This window comes from Salmo salar, chromosome ssa29 (assembly GCF_905237065.1).
Source record: "Salmo salar chromosome ssa29, Ssal_v3.1, whole genome shotgun sequence".
Lineage (NCBI taxonomy): Eukaryota > Metazoa > Chordata > Actinopteri > Salmoniformes > Salmonidae > Salmo > Salmo salar.
This window is the reverse complement of record NC_059470.1, coordinates 22,793,592-22,807,169: the sequence shown is the minus strand read 5'-3', so window position 1 is coordinate 22,807,169 and position 13,578 is coordinate 22,793,592. Positions and strand designations below refer to the sequence as shown.

General features: G+C 40.0%; 2 protein-coding genes across 2 annotated transcripts in view; one reads left to right on the top strand and one right to left on the bottom strand.

Moving 5' to 3' along the window:
• Positions 1–2,236, top strand: part of dnah5l (dynein, axonemal, heavy chain 5 like) — a 76,734-nt gene extending 74,498 nt beyond the window's left edge. Inside the window, exons 76-77 of the mRNA XM_014181296.2 lie at positions 939–1,160; positions 1,460–2,236. Coding sequence (XP_014036771.2) covers positions 939–1,160; positions 1,460–1,678 — 441 coding nt within the window. The 3' untranslated portion in view covers positions 1,679–2,236. The remainder of the gene's footprint in view (positions 1–938; positions 1,161–1,459) is intronic.
• Positions 1,939–10,832, bottom strand: LOC106590360 (caveolae-associated protein 4a). The gene is made up of 2 exons (XM_014181299.2): positions 10,173–10,832; positions 1,939–4,362 (listed from the first exon to the last, which is right to left on the bottom strand). Exons 1-2 carry the CDS (start codon positions 10,527–10,529, stop codon positions 3,784–3,786), a joined length of 936 nt encoding a protein of 311 aa, XP_014036774.1. The 5' UTR covers positions 10,530–10,832; the 3' UTR covers positions 1,939–3,783.
• Between the last annotated feature and the right edge of the window lie 2,746 nt (positions 10,833–13,578).

Below are 13,578 nucleotides of genomic sequence, written 5' to 3'. Positions count from 1 at the left end.
GTCAAGCACCCAAGCTAACTGGCGAACGTTGGCTAGCTACTTCAAGACACAAATGAGAGAACAGCTCACTGACTATTTTACTCACCCTAGCAGAGCTGGTTAGGCTGTTTTTATGTTATCCAGAGTGTTGGTGACTGCAACTGTGCTGCTGGCAACAATTTATGCTTTTTTGCCAACGTTTACTGACACCAGACATATTCAACTGGTGTTGAGCGTTTGTAAATTTGTCAGTTATTCTGCGCTCTGGCATACTCAGACGAGAGTGCTCTGAAATCGGAGTAGTTAGCCAGAGTGAATTTACCAGCTACATCTATCAACAGTTGTTGCTGTGACATTCTATTGAAATGGTTACTTGCATAGTGGAGTCTTTTGTTAAGACATGTAGCTAGCTAGCTAGCTAGCTAGGTAAACAATTAACCATAATCACAACTCATGATGTTACTACCCTGCATGAATCTGCAGGTAGCTATTCAACCAGATTCAATGTTAGCTAGCTAACATTAGGCTATAACTAGCAAAGCAAATGGCTCTGAGATACAAATAATAAGATCATACATGTAATGTTAGCTAGTGAGCCAGCCAGCTAACGTTAGCTAGCTTGATAGCTAACAGTACACGTTTTAACTTAAAATGAAAACGACTTCACGTTCAAATGGCTCTCCTGTGAAATAGTGACCCGTGACATATGCCTACTTTCTTGAAACGAGTCACGTACTGCAAATGTACAAGCTCAGAGGTGGAGCAGACATGGCAGTCACACCAATGAATATCTGGTTACAGTACTTCGTGTGGAACTTGTACTGTTTATGTATTACCTGGGAATGATGTATATTACGTTATGATATAAATGTTATGATTTTGAAGAGTGTTCTTTTAAAGCACCCAGCAAAAATGTTTTCAAAGTCATGCCATGATAAACTGTGTGTGGTTTGTTATAGGGCTTTCTGACTGCCATGAGGCAGGAGACCACGAGGATGAACCTGGCCAAAGGCTGGGCTCTGGACACTGTCGTCCTGCACAACGATGTCACTCGGATGATGAGGGAGGACGTCACAGCGCCGCCGCCAGACGACATGGGGGGAGTCTACATCTACGGACTCTTCCTGGACGGGGCAGGGTGGGACAAGAGAAACGCCAAACTCACAGAGTCACCTCCAAAGGTTAGCATGTAGTGTTATCTCATTTTCCACTGGGAATATTTATGCTCATTATTATTTGCTTCACTAAGATCGATGGTAAAAACTTTGAATGAACCAGACCTGGGTGCTGTCAACAACAACAAAATGTATACGATCATACCAATGAAATAGTCCCGAAAGTGAAAACTCTAAATTCAAGTGCACCTTGATTAATTGTATTTGACATAATGTATTTGACCCAGGTCTGTAATGAATTTCCATTGAGTCTGAAGTTGTTAGAAACCAGCCTATTGAGTCTCACCCCCGTCTTTCACTTCCAGGTCCTTTTCACAGTCCTCCCTGTGGTCCACGTCTATGCTATCAGCACTTTGGCTTCCGATGCCAAGCGTCAGCAAGGGATAAGCCTGTACCCCTGTCCCGTGTATAAGAAACCCAGACGCACAGACCTCACCTTCATCTTCTCCCTGCTGCTGCGCACCTTCCAGTCCCCTGACCACTGGACTCTGAGGGGAGTGGCTCTGCTCTGTGACTGCAAATGAGTGGAAATTTCATTTCAAGTGGTAGCCATTTTAGTTTTGCAAAACATGTTTGTGTGGGGGGAGGCAGTGGATAGGTAGGGGTGCATGTGTGAGTGTGTGAATGAGTGACTGTGTGTGTGTGTCTCAACCACATACTGAATATGACAATGACGACAATGTGTGTGTTTATCTAATTCAAAGTGATTTCTCAGAATTACTATTTGTCTACGTAGTGCAAATTAATTGATTAATCAATAATGCTAGTATTTTGTGCAGCCAAATTACTATATTTGGAATTTTTATTAAACATATTTTCAAAGAATACCAGTAGATGTAAACAATGCACAAGTCGTATAGAAATTCTTGTTTTTGAATAACTCATCATATCCTGGTATTTTATTTGATGAAGTGCTGTAGAAAAGATAGTTGTTTCCCCTATTCCAATTTATCCACTAAAATCAACCCCTCTGACACTTTACCCTGTCAAAAAGCATTTGAATAGCATCATGTAGCATTATAGTAATAACACTTTTATAACATTTTAATAATTATGTAATAAATCATAGCATAGCAAACAAGGATGCCAGTCAGTAATTTTTTTCTCACAGTTCTGTAACTTATGACTGGGTTATGTGTGTTGTAATACGAGTGTGGTTGCCATAAGCTGTTACGACACGTTTTATGGGAATTTACAAAAGCTTTCGACTACTATCTTGTCTACTATCTTAACATATGTTGGACGTGTAACAAATAATTACCATAGCAACAGTTACTGTAGTACCGCACCGAGTTTAGACCTTTTTAAACTGTGTTCATTGAATAGAAACAAAATCTACAGTTAACAAGAGTATTGGACAATTGAATAAGATAATAACATGCACAATGTGTTACCTCTCCTTAGCAGCAGAGAGGCTTAAAATTCATCCTATATATGTTAAGTGGCATAAACTCAAGAGAATTCCTCTCAACTTCATGAAATAATATCTATAGTCATGCCAAATCACTCACACTATAACAGCAAAAAATATCTAGAAATGGCTTCATATATTAAACAATACTAAATGAGCAAAATATGCAAATATTCAGGAATCTGCTTATGTCCATAGGGAGTTAAATTATGTACTTAAAATGTCTATTCCTACTGGCCATTTGTATAGCTAATTATTTATATATTTTTAAATGTCATATCCATAGATATTTGACTTAATGCACAGTAGTTTCCTCACCCACCCTTTCATATAATATAATAATATATGCCATTTAGCAGAAGCTTTTATCTTAGTCATACGTGCATACACTGTACGTATGTCTGGTTCCGGGAATCGAACCCACAACCCTGGTGTTAGAAGTGCCATGCTCTACCAACTGAGCTACCAAGGCCCAATTTAGAAATTAACCCATTTTCCTATGAAATGATATATACTTGTTATATATGTTTATATAAACATTACTCCTCAGACAACAGCTGATTTTAGTTTTTCTCTGCAAAAACTGCACAAGAAATTTCATCTATTCACTGAATTCTGGTTCGGCGGGCATGAATTGACATCATGCAGTCCTAAAGCTCATCACTCTTCACATACCTTCACACAAGACATTTCTCTGTCAAGTTATTCTTTTGCATATGTAACATTAACCTTAATTAAACCATTCATACCAAAACTCAATTTCAACTTCCATCATTTCAGTGGTTTAGCCTTAACATCCCATATTCAGCCTTTCAACATGCAAATTAACGACAATTGAATGTCCCTTAATATTGTAAGTATGTTGATTATGAAGATGTTGAAAGTCTGTAGAAAATGTCCAGTCCCACAAACTTGCTATAATTCTTTTCAGTTTATTTGTTTTGCATACTTGAATGTCCATGTCCATGTCTAATGTAAACAGGAAAAAGTTAAGAAAAAAATATATATATACTTGTTCTATATAAATCCTTGAATTCCCAAAACAAAGATGACTTCCAAATGTTACAGGATTGTGTGGATTATATAAACTCATCGTGTTGACACCCTAACTGGCCTGTTTCTGGGACCGGGACTACTGGGACTATGGGTCACAGGCAAATCCAAAAAAAAAAGGAAAAATAACATGTATGTTGTTTTTCAGTTTCCTTGACCGCTGTTTTAGGAGAGCTGCTTGACATCATTTATCGGTACCTCACCCTCTCCATCCTCAGCCTCCTTGGTCACCTCCGTGTAGGCGAGGTCAGGGCTTGCGGATTTGCGTCCCTTGGGTGGTGGGATGGGTGCGGCATCCTCAGTGACCCCCTCGGCCCCCTCCCGGCCCTCCGCCACAGTCCTCTCCTTCTTCAGTTTGGCTGGCACATGGCTGGCAATAGATTCCTTGAGCCGCGAGCCGGACTGCTTGAGCCTCTCGCCGGACTGGCGGATCTTCTCCCGGCGCTCAGTCGATACGATGAGCTCACCCATCTGGCCAACCTTGCTGTTCATGTTCTCTTTCGTCTTGGTCATGTTCGCGCGGGAGAAGGTAGATTTGAAGCTCTCGATGCGGCTCAGGCCTGATTTCTTAATCTTGGCGGCCGTGGACGAGGCTTCCTCCACCACCATGTACTCCTCATCAGACTCAGGGGGGAGCTCAAAGTGGTCTGGCTCCACTTCGGCCGCCGACGGTTTGGGTTCCTTGGGTTGACTGGGTCCTTTGGGTTCCTTTCCGGCTGCCACAGCTGGCACCTCACTGTCACCCTGTAATGAGATCAGAAACCAGGTTGAGTGTCTCAGAACCACCTCAAAAGAACCAAAGGGATACACAAAAGCGCTTGTGTGTCTGCTTGCTAGTATACATCTGTAACCTGTAAAACCTCACATTTCACTGCACCTATCCAGTGTGTGTGACAATAAAACATTTCTTTTTTTTGTCTGCCTGCTAGTATACATCTGTAATATCAAGTGGTAGCACTTTGTTTCAGGTTTAATGACATCTGAGCTCTGACAGAAGGATTGCAATAGTATTGAGGTTGAATACATAGAAAATAAAGACCGAAATTAAAAGTCTTGATCGATGTTGGGAGGAGAATGACCGCCATAATATTGACGTTTTTTGCCTTAGTTGTTGAATGAAGAATCTGACTTCTTGACAATCCTGAGAAGCATAGACCAACTGCTCTCGCTTAATGCTGCGTGTCCCCATAACTCAGTTATTTAATGGGTTCAGGTTTCATACAGTACTTCACTCATTAAAGTCAATGTTTGAAATGAGAGAAGCCACTCATGAAGAAAGACACTGCCAAGAACCATAAATAATTTTATGAATTACCATAGATGGCAGCTAAATTGGTATCTGCAACCCAACACTGTATCCAGCCCACACTGTGAGCTTCAGTTAATCAGTGAATTTGGTTCAAACCATTATTTGGGACTGTATATCTGTTAACCCAATGAGTCCCACCATGATGACGGCGCGAATTGGAATTCTAACCCCTTTCAAGTGTGATGTTTGAGCTACAGACTTTTGAATGACTTGAGCTACAAGCTATTAAAAACTATAATTGAAAGGCTCTCACGAACATGCACATGTAACATGTTCTGCTCTATGATGCTCACAAGCTACACAAGAGTCATTAGAAGGTAAGGGGTTCTTCTACATAGAAGATCATAGGAAATCCCAGGACATGGCGTATATAATACTGCAATAAGCTCACATAGTTGCTGTCTTAAACACCAAACTCTGCACAGTTGTCTCTGACTAGTTGGATATTAATTTCCCAGTTAGCAAACAATTTCTGTACTTACAGCATTCATATAAATAAATACAAAATGATCAGGTTTTTGCTTTGGCTGACCTTTTCTTATTGACATTTGTCAATAAAACTTATGAATGCAACTGTTTATGTCAAATTGTTTTGAGTTGTACTTGTAGCCCTGGTTGTCCTGAAAAGAAAATGGTAAAACACTTAACTGTGAGGCTAAATATAAAGGCTGGACATGCAGATAAATGAAAGTCAATGAAAAGGAGATTTTTGCTGGGGTCTCGGGACTGAAAGGGTTAATAAGACAAGTCAACAAAAATTCACAGATTGACCCTAATTGGCTGTTTTTTCCCCACCTACAATCACTTAATAACAGTATGATTTCAGCATTTAAAAAAAAACACCCTCCATTCTAAAATGTAAATTAATTATGTTCTACGTGCATCTCAGAATTAAGTTATTGGCCTCTAATATTCTATGAAAACACAAGACTTTAATGATATTTCAAAAATAATAATTTATTACATAATTCGAAATGTATGCACTTTATAGAATAAAGGCCTACAGTATTTCACAACATGTCAAAAGTTGGGTAGAAAGACTAAGGTTTTGATACAGCATTGTGTCACCTGAGAGTTTAGCACCATTCATTTAGATGTGTTCATTAAATAACGCTTTTAATGAGAACTGGTTTGATAGTCTTTGGCATATATCAGATGTGTACTGGTTCACTTGGGTCTCTCGTTTCCCTCTCCTGCTTGAAGTTATTTGGGAATTGGAGATGCTTCAGTACGTTTTCCATGGGCCTCCAGCTCATTCATCCTTTCAAGAAATGTTCACAAGAGAAAAACCATGTCTTAACAACATATCTTAACATTATACATCAACTGTTTCATGTGTTTGAATGGCAGTTACATAGATTCGGAAAGTATTCAGAACCCTTCACTTTTTCTACATTTTGTTACATTACCGCCTCAATTCTAAACTGGATTAAGTAGTTTTTTCCCCTCATCAATCTACACACTATACCCCATAATGACAAAGCAAAAACAGGTTTTTAGAAATGTTTGCAAGTGTATTAAAAATAAAAAACGGAAATATCACATTTACACAAGGATTCAGACCCGTTACGCATTACTTTGTTGAAGCACCTTTGACAGCGATTACAGCCTTGAGTCTTCCTGGGTATGACGCTACAAGCTTGGCACACCTGTATTTGGGGAGTTTCTCCCTTTCTTCTCTGCAGATCCTCTCAAGCTCTGTCAGGTTGGTTGGGGAGTGTTGCTGCACTGCTATTTTCAGGGTCGTTGTCCTGTTGGAAGGTGAACCTTCGCCCCAGTCTGAGATACTGAGCGCTATGGAGCAGGTTTTCATCAAGGATCTCTCTGTACTTTGATCTGTTCATCTTTCTCTCGATCCTAGCCTCCGAGTCCCTGGTACTGAAAAACATCCCCACAGCATGATGCTGCCATCACCATTCTTCACCGTAGGGATGGTGCCAGGTTTCCTCCAGACGTGACGCTTGGCATTCCGATCAAAGAGTTTCATCAGACCAGAGAATCTTGTTTCTCATGGTCTGAGAGTCCTTTAGGTGCCTTTTGGCAAACTCCAAGCGGGCTGTCATGTGCCTTTTACAGAGGAGTGGCTTCCGTCTGGCCACTACCATAAAGGCCTGATTGGTGGAGTGCTGCAGAGATGGTTGTCCTTCTGGAAGGTTCTCCCATCTCCACAGAGGAACTCTGGAACTCTATCAGAGTCACCATTGGGTTCTTGGTCACCTCCCTGACCAAGGCCCTTCTCCCCCAATTGCTCAGTTTGGCTGGGCGGTCAGCTGTAAGCATTAACTTACTTTTTTTTTATATAAATTAGCAAAAATGTATATAAACCTGTTTTCACTTTGTCATTATGGGATATAGTGTGTAGATTGAAGAGGGAAAAGAGTAATTTAATCCATTTTAGAATAAGGCTGTAACGTAACAAAATGTGGAAAAAGTCAAGTGGTCTGAAAACTTTTGAATTTCAAAGTATCATGCCAAAGCCTTACACTTATTCAAGTTCCATTTATGGGTGAGGACGTTTTCTTCCAATGCTGAATTCAGAGTTGCAGTGCTGTTCCAATATACTCTAACGAGGCATGTACCATTTGCTATATGAAATATTACTACTATTAATGTACTGTATCATTAATATGCCTCTTACGTATTATAGAACACCTGATCTAAACACTTACACTAAAAGTTCAAACCTTTGACTTCATAAAATTACAGCCTCACACACGTAGGATTAACATGCTAAACCTTTATGATAGGCCAAGCCCAATAAAACTCGACGAAATGAAGCCAAAGAAATGACTTTAAGTCTATTAAATACAATTTCAATATATAACAGCCCTATCACGAGGACATCATTCTGAGAATGTCCTCCCTCATTTTCTGTATAAACTATATAATTTTGTACATAGTTATATATTTACTTACTTATTTACATACTGTCTGACTGACTTACCTACTTACTTACTAATTGGTCTTACTTACTAATTTCTCTTACTTAATAATATGTCTTACTTATTCCCTTGCATTCATATAATTCTAAGAGAGGTTTATTGACAATCACAGCCTCATACCTAATACTTTATTAGGAGGTGAGGGCCTTGACAGGAAAAGGCTCTCAGAATAAAAACAGAAAGAGAACCCTGTGCACAGCAGGCTCTCAGAATAACCTTGTATAATAACTTTGAATAATGTTGTCAGCTGTCATTTAGACCCAGCAAATAACAGCAGACCCCTTTACAAAGACTGGAGGTGCTCTTCATTATTAGAGAGAGAGAGAGAGCGAGACTGTTCTATTAGTGTTATATTCTGACTTAAATTCAAAATAAGTCTTTTTTTTGCCATTTTAATGTTCTCTTGCCCAACATTAGCTGGAAAAACAAAGAGGGTGTTCTTTATTAATATTCATGAACTGCCTTACAGTACGTCGAGCTGATTTCTGTCAAGAAAGTAACTTGTTTTACAGTTTATTTCTCTAAAGAAATTGGGAGATACTTTAATGTGTTGTCAACATTAGAGCCATCTCTTTTGCTGAGACGAAACATTGTCAATTATATTACCTCAATCACCTCAGCTACCTCGTACCCTCGGCACATTGACTTGGTACCAGTACTCTTGTTGTTGTTATTTTATGTTACCACTGTATTTCCTTCATCTTTTCATTTTTTTTTTAAATTTTTTTTTACAAACGTTCATACTTTTCAGCTCTGTATTGTTGGGAAAGGGCTCGTAAGTAAGCATTTTACAGTAAAGTCTACACCTGTTGTATTCGGCGCATGTGACAAATAAGATTTGATTTGATAAATCTGTGCCACTGCAGGTTTAGGCTACAAGGGAAATTTAGGAAGATTAGTTCCATCCATAATCTTTTTCTTTCAATCCCCTTATACCGATCTAAATGTAAGTGAATCATCACTAACCATGTACATGTTGGGTTTGTGCAGTTTATAAAAAAAAAATGCTACATTTGAATTCTAATTTGCATTTACCAATTTTCATATAAATGATGACATAAAAAGAGCACCTAGTGGTCACTAAATTGCACAACCGCAGAATGGCAGACAGTGTGGTGAATTAGTCAATCCCAGTATACCAAGAGAATCAACCAACATTCCTGTAACCATGCCACAGATGTCCCCACTTCTTGTTTGATTCCTAAACCTCCCTATCATGTTTCATTTTCACTTCCCCTTTAGCATAAAAATGGAATGGAAGTGTCTTAACCGTATGACCCATTCTGGACCAGGCAAACGTTAGTTGAAGTATTGCAAAATTGAGTACTGAGCAATTAGTATAATTAAGTTGGTATCACTTTACAGCCCACTTATTACCTGGTATTTACTTCAAGACTGTAGGGAAACAGCATAAGTACGTACTGTTACCAAAATATTTGAAGTAACTTCTAGAAACTACTGTTTGTAGTAATTTCACAATACAAAAATGATAAACACCAGTGGTAATATTAATATAAAATAAAACATTATCTGTAATGCATTTGAGTAAAAACTGGTGTTAAAAAGTTTGAAAATTGATCCGGTTTTAGAGTCATCTTTCATTACAGCATCCATTTTCATAGAAGGGAGAGTATGAATTAAATCAACTCATTGGATGCCTTCAAAGCAGTAGTTTCTTATTTAACATTAGTACTGTATGTCACACACACACTTGCATGCCAAACTGCATATTTTTCATTGATTATGCAGCTGCCAGTGAATCCAGTTTGTTTATAGAAAAAGCATTTTGTTCTTTGTTATTTGACCTCCCCCTTTCTTTTCGAGTCTGAAATAAAATGGCAGCCAAGATCCACTCCACCCCGTCCGTGATTGTATCGCCATTGGCAATCTGCCACATAGATTCGTATTCTTGAGTGCAGCATCTAACCTTTTAATAGACTGCACTATCTTACGTCCTGTCAAGGCAACTCAGGCCCTGAAATAATCAGGTCAACGGCAGGCTTGCAGCTGTTAGCTTTGAAGGCCAAAGTAAAATTAAGCCTGCACCATTCAACCATCTAAAAGAGTCCATGCGTTGATTTCACTTTTAACACCCTCAATTTTAACAGATGCTTTCAGGCCCCCTGTCTCCATGTTGTTTCTGCCAGAAAAATCTCAACTAAAGTCCATGAGTTTGAACAATTTACCACATCCTTCTAGAACTCTTGAGAGTATGATCCTTAAATAACCAGTTAGAGGATGAAGATGACAATGGTGAGTACCCATTGCTTCTGACAGCAATGACATTGGCTGAATGGGCTTACCTGGTAGATAACAACCCGGAACTTGTTCTTGGCCAACAGTTCCTCCTGGGTTATTTCCACCTTCTTGACACGGATGTTCTGATTCTCCACCCGTACCCGGACATCCTTGATGTGGCAGCTGACCTTCCGCGTCTTCTCCAGCAGCTTGTCCACTGTGCTGCTGGTGGCAGCGTGGTTTACCGTCAGCTTCACCACGTCCTCCTGGATGGTCTTGACGCTGTTCTCCAATTCTAGCTGCCTCTCCTCCATACGTGTCTGACACGTCTGCACGTTGTCAATGATGCCCGCCACACGCTCCAATAACGCCATGATGGACGTCGTGTCATCCCCCACAGCCAGACCCAGTTTATCAGCCATGGTTGGTGTCGTCAACCGCCTCGTCTCGGATCCAAAGGGAAAGGGTTGAGGTTAGAAATCTTTGTTTTTCTTAGTGGTCAGTAGAAACCGCAGAAAGGGTAACCAGGCCTCTAGGTAGCTTCGACCTGATACTTGTCAGACCAGCAGGTGTTAGGAAGGGTTTGGTTGCTGGATCATTGGGCCATGGAGGGCAGCAGACACCTCGGCCAAAGAGACTCACCGTGCTACTGGTCCCTCACCCAGGTCAAATGCAAAAGGACATGGAGGCTCCACCTCTCTAGGGTGTGGGCAGCTCAGGGGGATATGAGAGGGCAGATGCCACCAGTCAGGGCTCAGAGAGAGAGAGAGAGAGAGACAAAGAGAGAGACATGGGGGCCAGATTTGACATGCGTTCGCCCTAGCTAAAAATACTGAGCGTTAAGTGACTCCTCTACATTTTTGGAAGATGTGTGGCTGGGATAATGGAAACCCCCCTATCCATTCTACACTCATCTTCTATAAGCAAGTTATTATTTTTTCCATTGCACCATTGGACAACTAGCTACAGTTGAAGTTGGAAGTTTACATACACTTAGGTTGGATTCATTATAACTCATTTTTCAACCTCTCCACAAATGTCTTGTTAACAAACTATAGTTTTGGCAAGTCGGTTAAAACATCTACTTTGTGCATGACACAAGTAATTTTTCCAACAATTGTTTACAAACAGATTATTTCACTTATAATTCACTGTATCACAATTCCAGTAGGTCAGAAGTTTACATACATCAAGTTGACTGTGCCTTTAAACAGCTTGGAAAATTCCATAAAAAGACGTTATGGCTTTAGAAGCTTCTGATAGGCTAATTGACATCATTTGAGTCAATTGGAGGTGTACCTGTGGATGTATTTCAAGACCTACCTTCAAACTCAGTGCCTCTTTGCTTGACATCATGGGAAAATCAAAAGAAATCAGCCAAGATTTCCAAGAAATTGTAGACCTCCACAAGTCTGGTTCATCCTTGGGAGCAATTTCCAAACACCTGAAGGTACCACGTTCATCTGTACAAAAAATAGTACACAAGTATGAACACCATGGGACCACGCAGCCGTCATACCACTCAGGAAGGAGATGTGTTCTGTCTCCTAGAGATGAATGTACTTTAGTGCGAAAAGTGCAAATCAATCCCAGAACAACAGCAAAGGACCTTGTGAAGATGCTGAAGGAAACAGGTACAAAAGTATCTATATCCACAGTAAAACGTCCTATATCAACATAACCTGAAAGGCCAATCAGCAAGGAAGAAGCCACTGCTCCAAAACCACCATAAAAAAGCCAGACTACGGTTTGCAACTGCACATGGGGACCAAAATTGTACTGTTTGGACAAATGTCCTCTGATCTATTGAAACAAAAATAGAACTGTTTGGCCATAATGACCATCGTTATGTTTGGAGGAAAAAGGGGGATGCTTGCAAGCAGAAGAACACCATCCCAAACATGAATCACAGGGGTGGCAGCATCATGTTGTGGGGGTGCTTTGCTGCAGGAGGGATGGCATCATAAGGAAAGAAAATTATGTGGATATAATGAAGCATCATCTCAAGACATCAGTCAGGAAGTTAAAGCTTGGTCGCAAATTAGTCTTCCAAATGGACAATGACCACAAGCATACTTCCAAAGTTGTGGCAAAATGGCTTAAGGACAACAAAGTCAAGGTATTGGAGTGGCCATCACAAAGCCCTGACCTCAATCCCATAGAAAATTTGTGGGCAGAACTGAAAAAGCATGTGCGTGCAAGCAGGCCTACAAAACTGACTCAGTTACACCAGCTCTGTCAGAAGGAATGGGCCAAAATTCACCCAACTTATTGTGGGAAGCTTGTGGAAGGCTACCCAAAACATTTGACCCAAGTTAAACAATGTAAAGGCAATGCTACCAAATACTAATTGAGCGTATGTAAACTTCTGACCCATTGAGAATGTGATGAAAGAAATAAAAGCTGAAATTATTCATTCTCTCTACTATTATTCTGACATTTCACATTCTTAAAATAAAGTGGTGATCCTAACTGACCTAAAACAGTGAATTTTTACTTGGATTAAATGTCAAGAATTGTGAAAAACTGAGTTTAAATGTACTTGGCTAAGGTGTATGTAAACTTCCAACTTCAACTGTATATATTGCTTTGAGCGCCTATAGCACAATCAAGAACATGCCTTTAATTGGAAAAACCTCTATAGGTCTATCATCAAATACAGTAGACCTTTTATACTAAGGTACATGCCAACTGTTGCCCCATTTAACATTGGTATCCAGAGGTCTATGCTGTCACCTGAGAGGTCTATGCTATCCCCTGGCAGATCCCTCGGAACAGAGGTTGGGCATGCGTTCCATGAAGTGTATGCTAGTATGGATGTTGGAACAGCCCCGGGCCTCCTACATACTATGGGAGTGACATCACATGTGTGACCTTGTGATACTGCATACAGACTTAAAACATGGGTCCAACAGGATTACAGGCCTAAGAGTTCAATAACTGTGTACTCCCTTGTGTAGTGTTGTGCCTTTTATGATATGAATGCTAAGCTTGTCTTCTACCCATCATTATATTTAGGCTAGTCCAAGGGAACTTCCATGATTGGGTATCTCAGTATAGCATGGGTAATGTAATCTCTGTTAATCATAGGAAGATTATTATTGGACAAAGAATTTGACTCAATACAGTGTGTCAGTACTCAGTATCCTCAGTATGAAATAAAGTAAACTAATCAGTTACTGATTGGTCCATTCAATTCTAAAGAGTGCATGGAAACCGTTATACATTATCAGTAGAATCAGAAGCCCTTGCGAGTTGTGGATCCCTGCTGTAGATTGACTTTTTCTCTTGCCACTGATAAAAATAGGTTTGATTTCTATTTCATGTGATAAGTTACAATTGAGTTGCAAGCAGGTTGTTCAGAGTGACACACGGAGCGACCCAGGCGCAACTTCGATGGAAGAAAACAAAGGACGTGTGTTGAATGGTTTTGCCTTCATTTCAACAGGTACGCTGATTGAGAACACATTC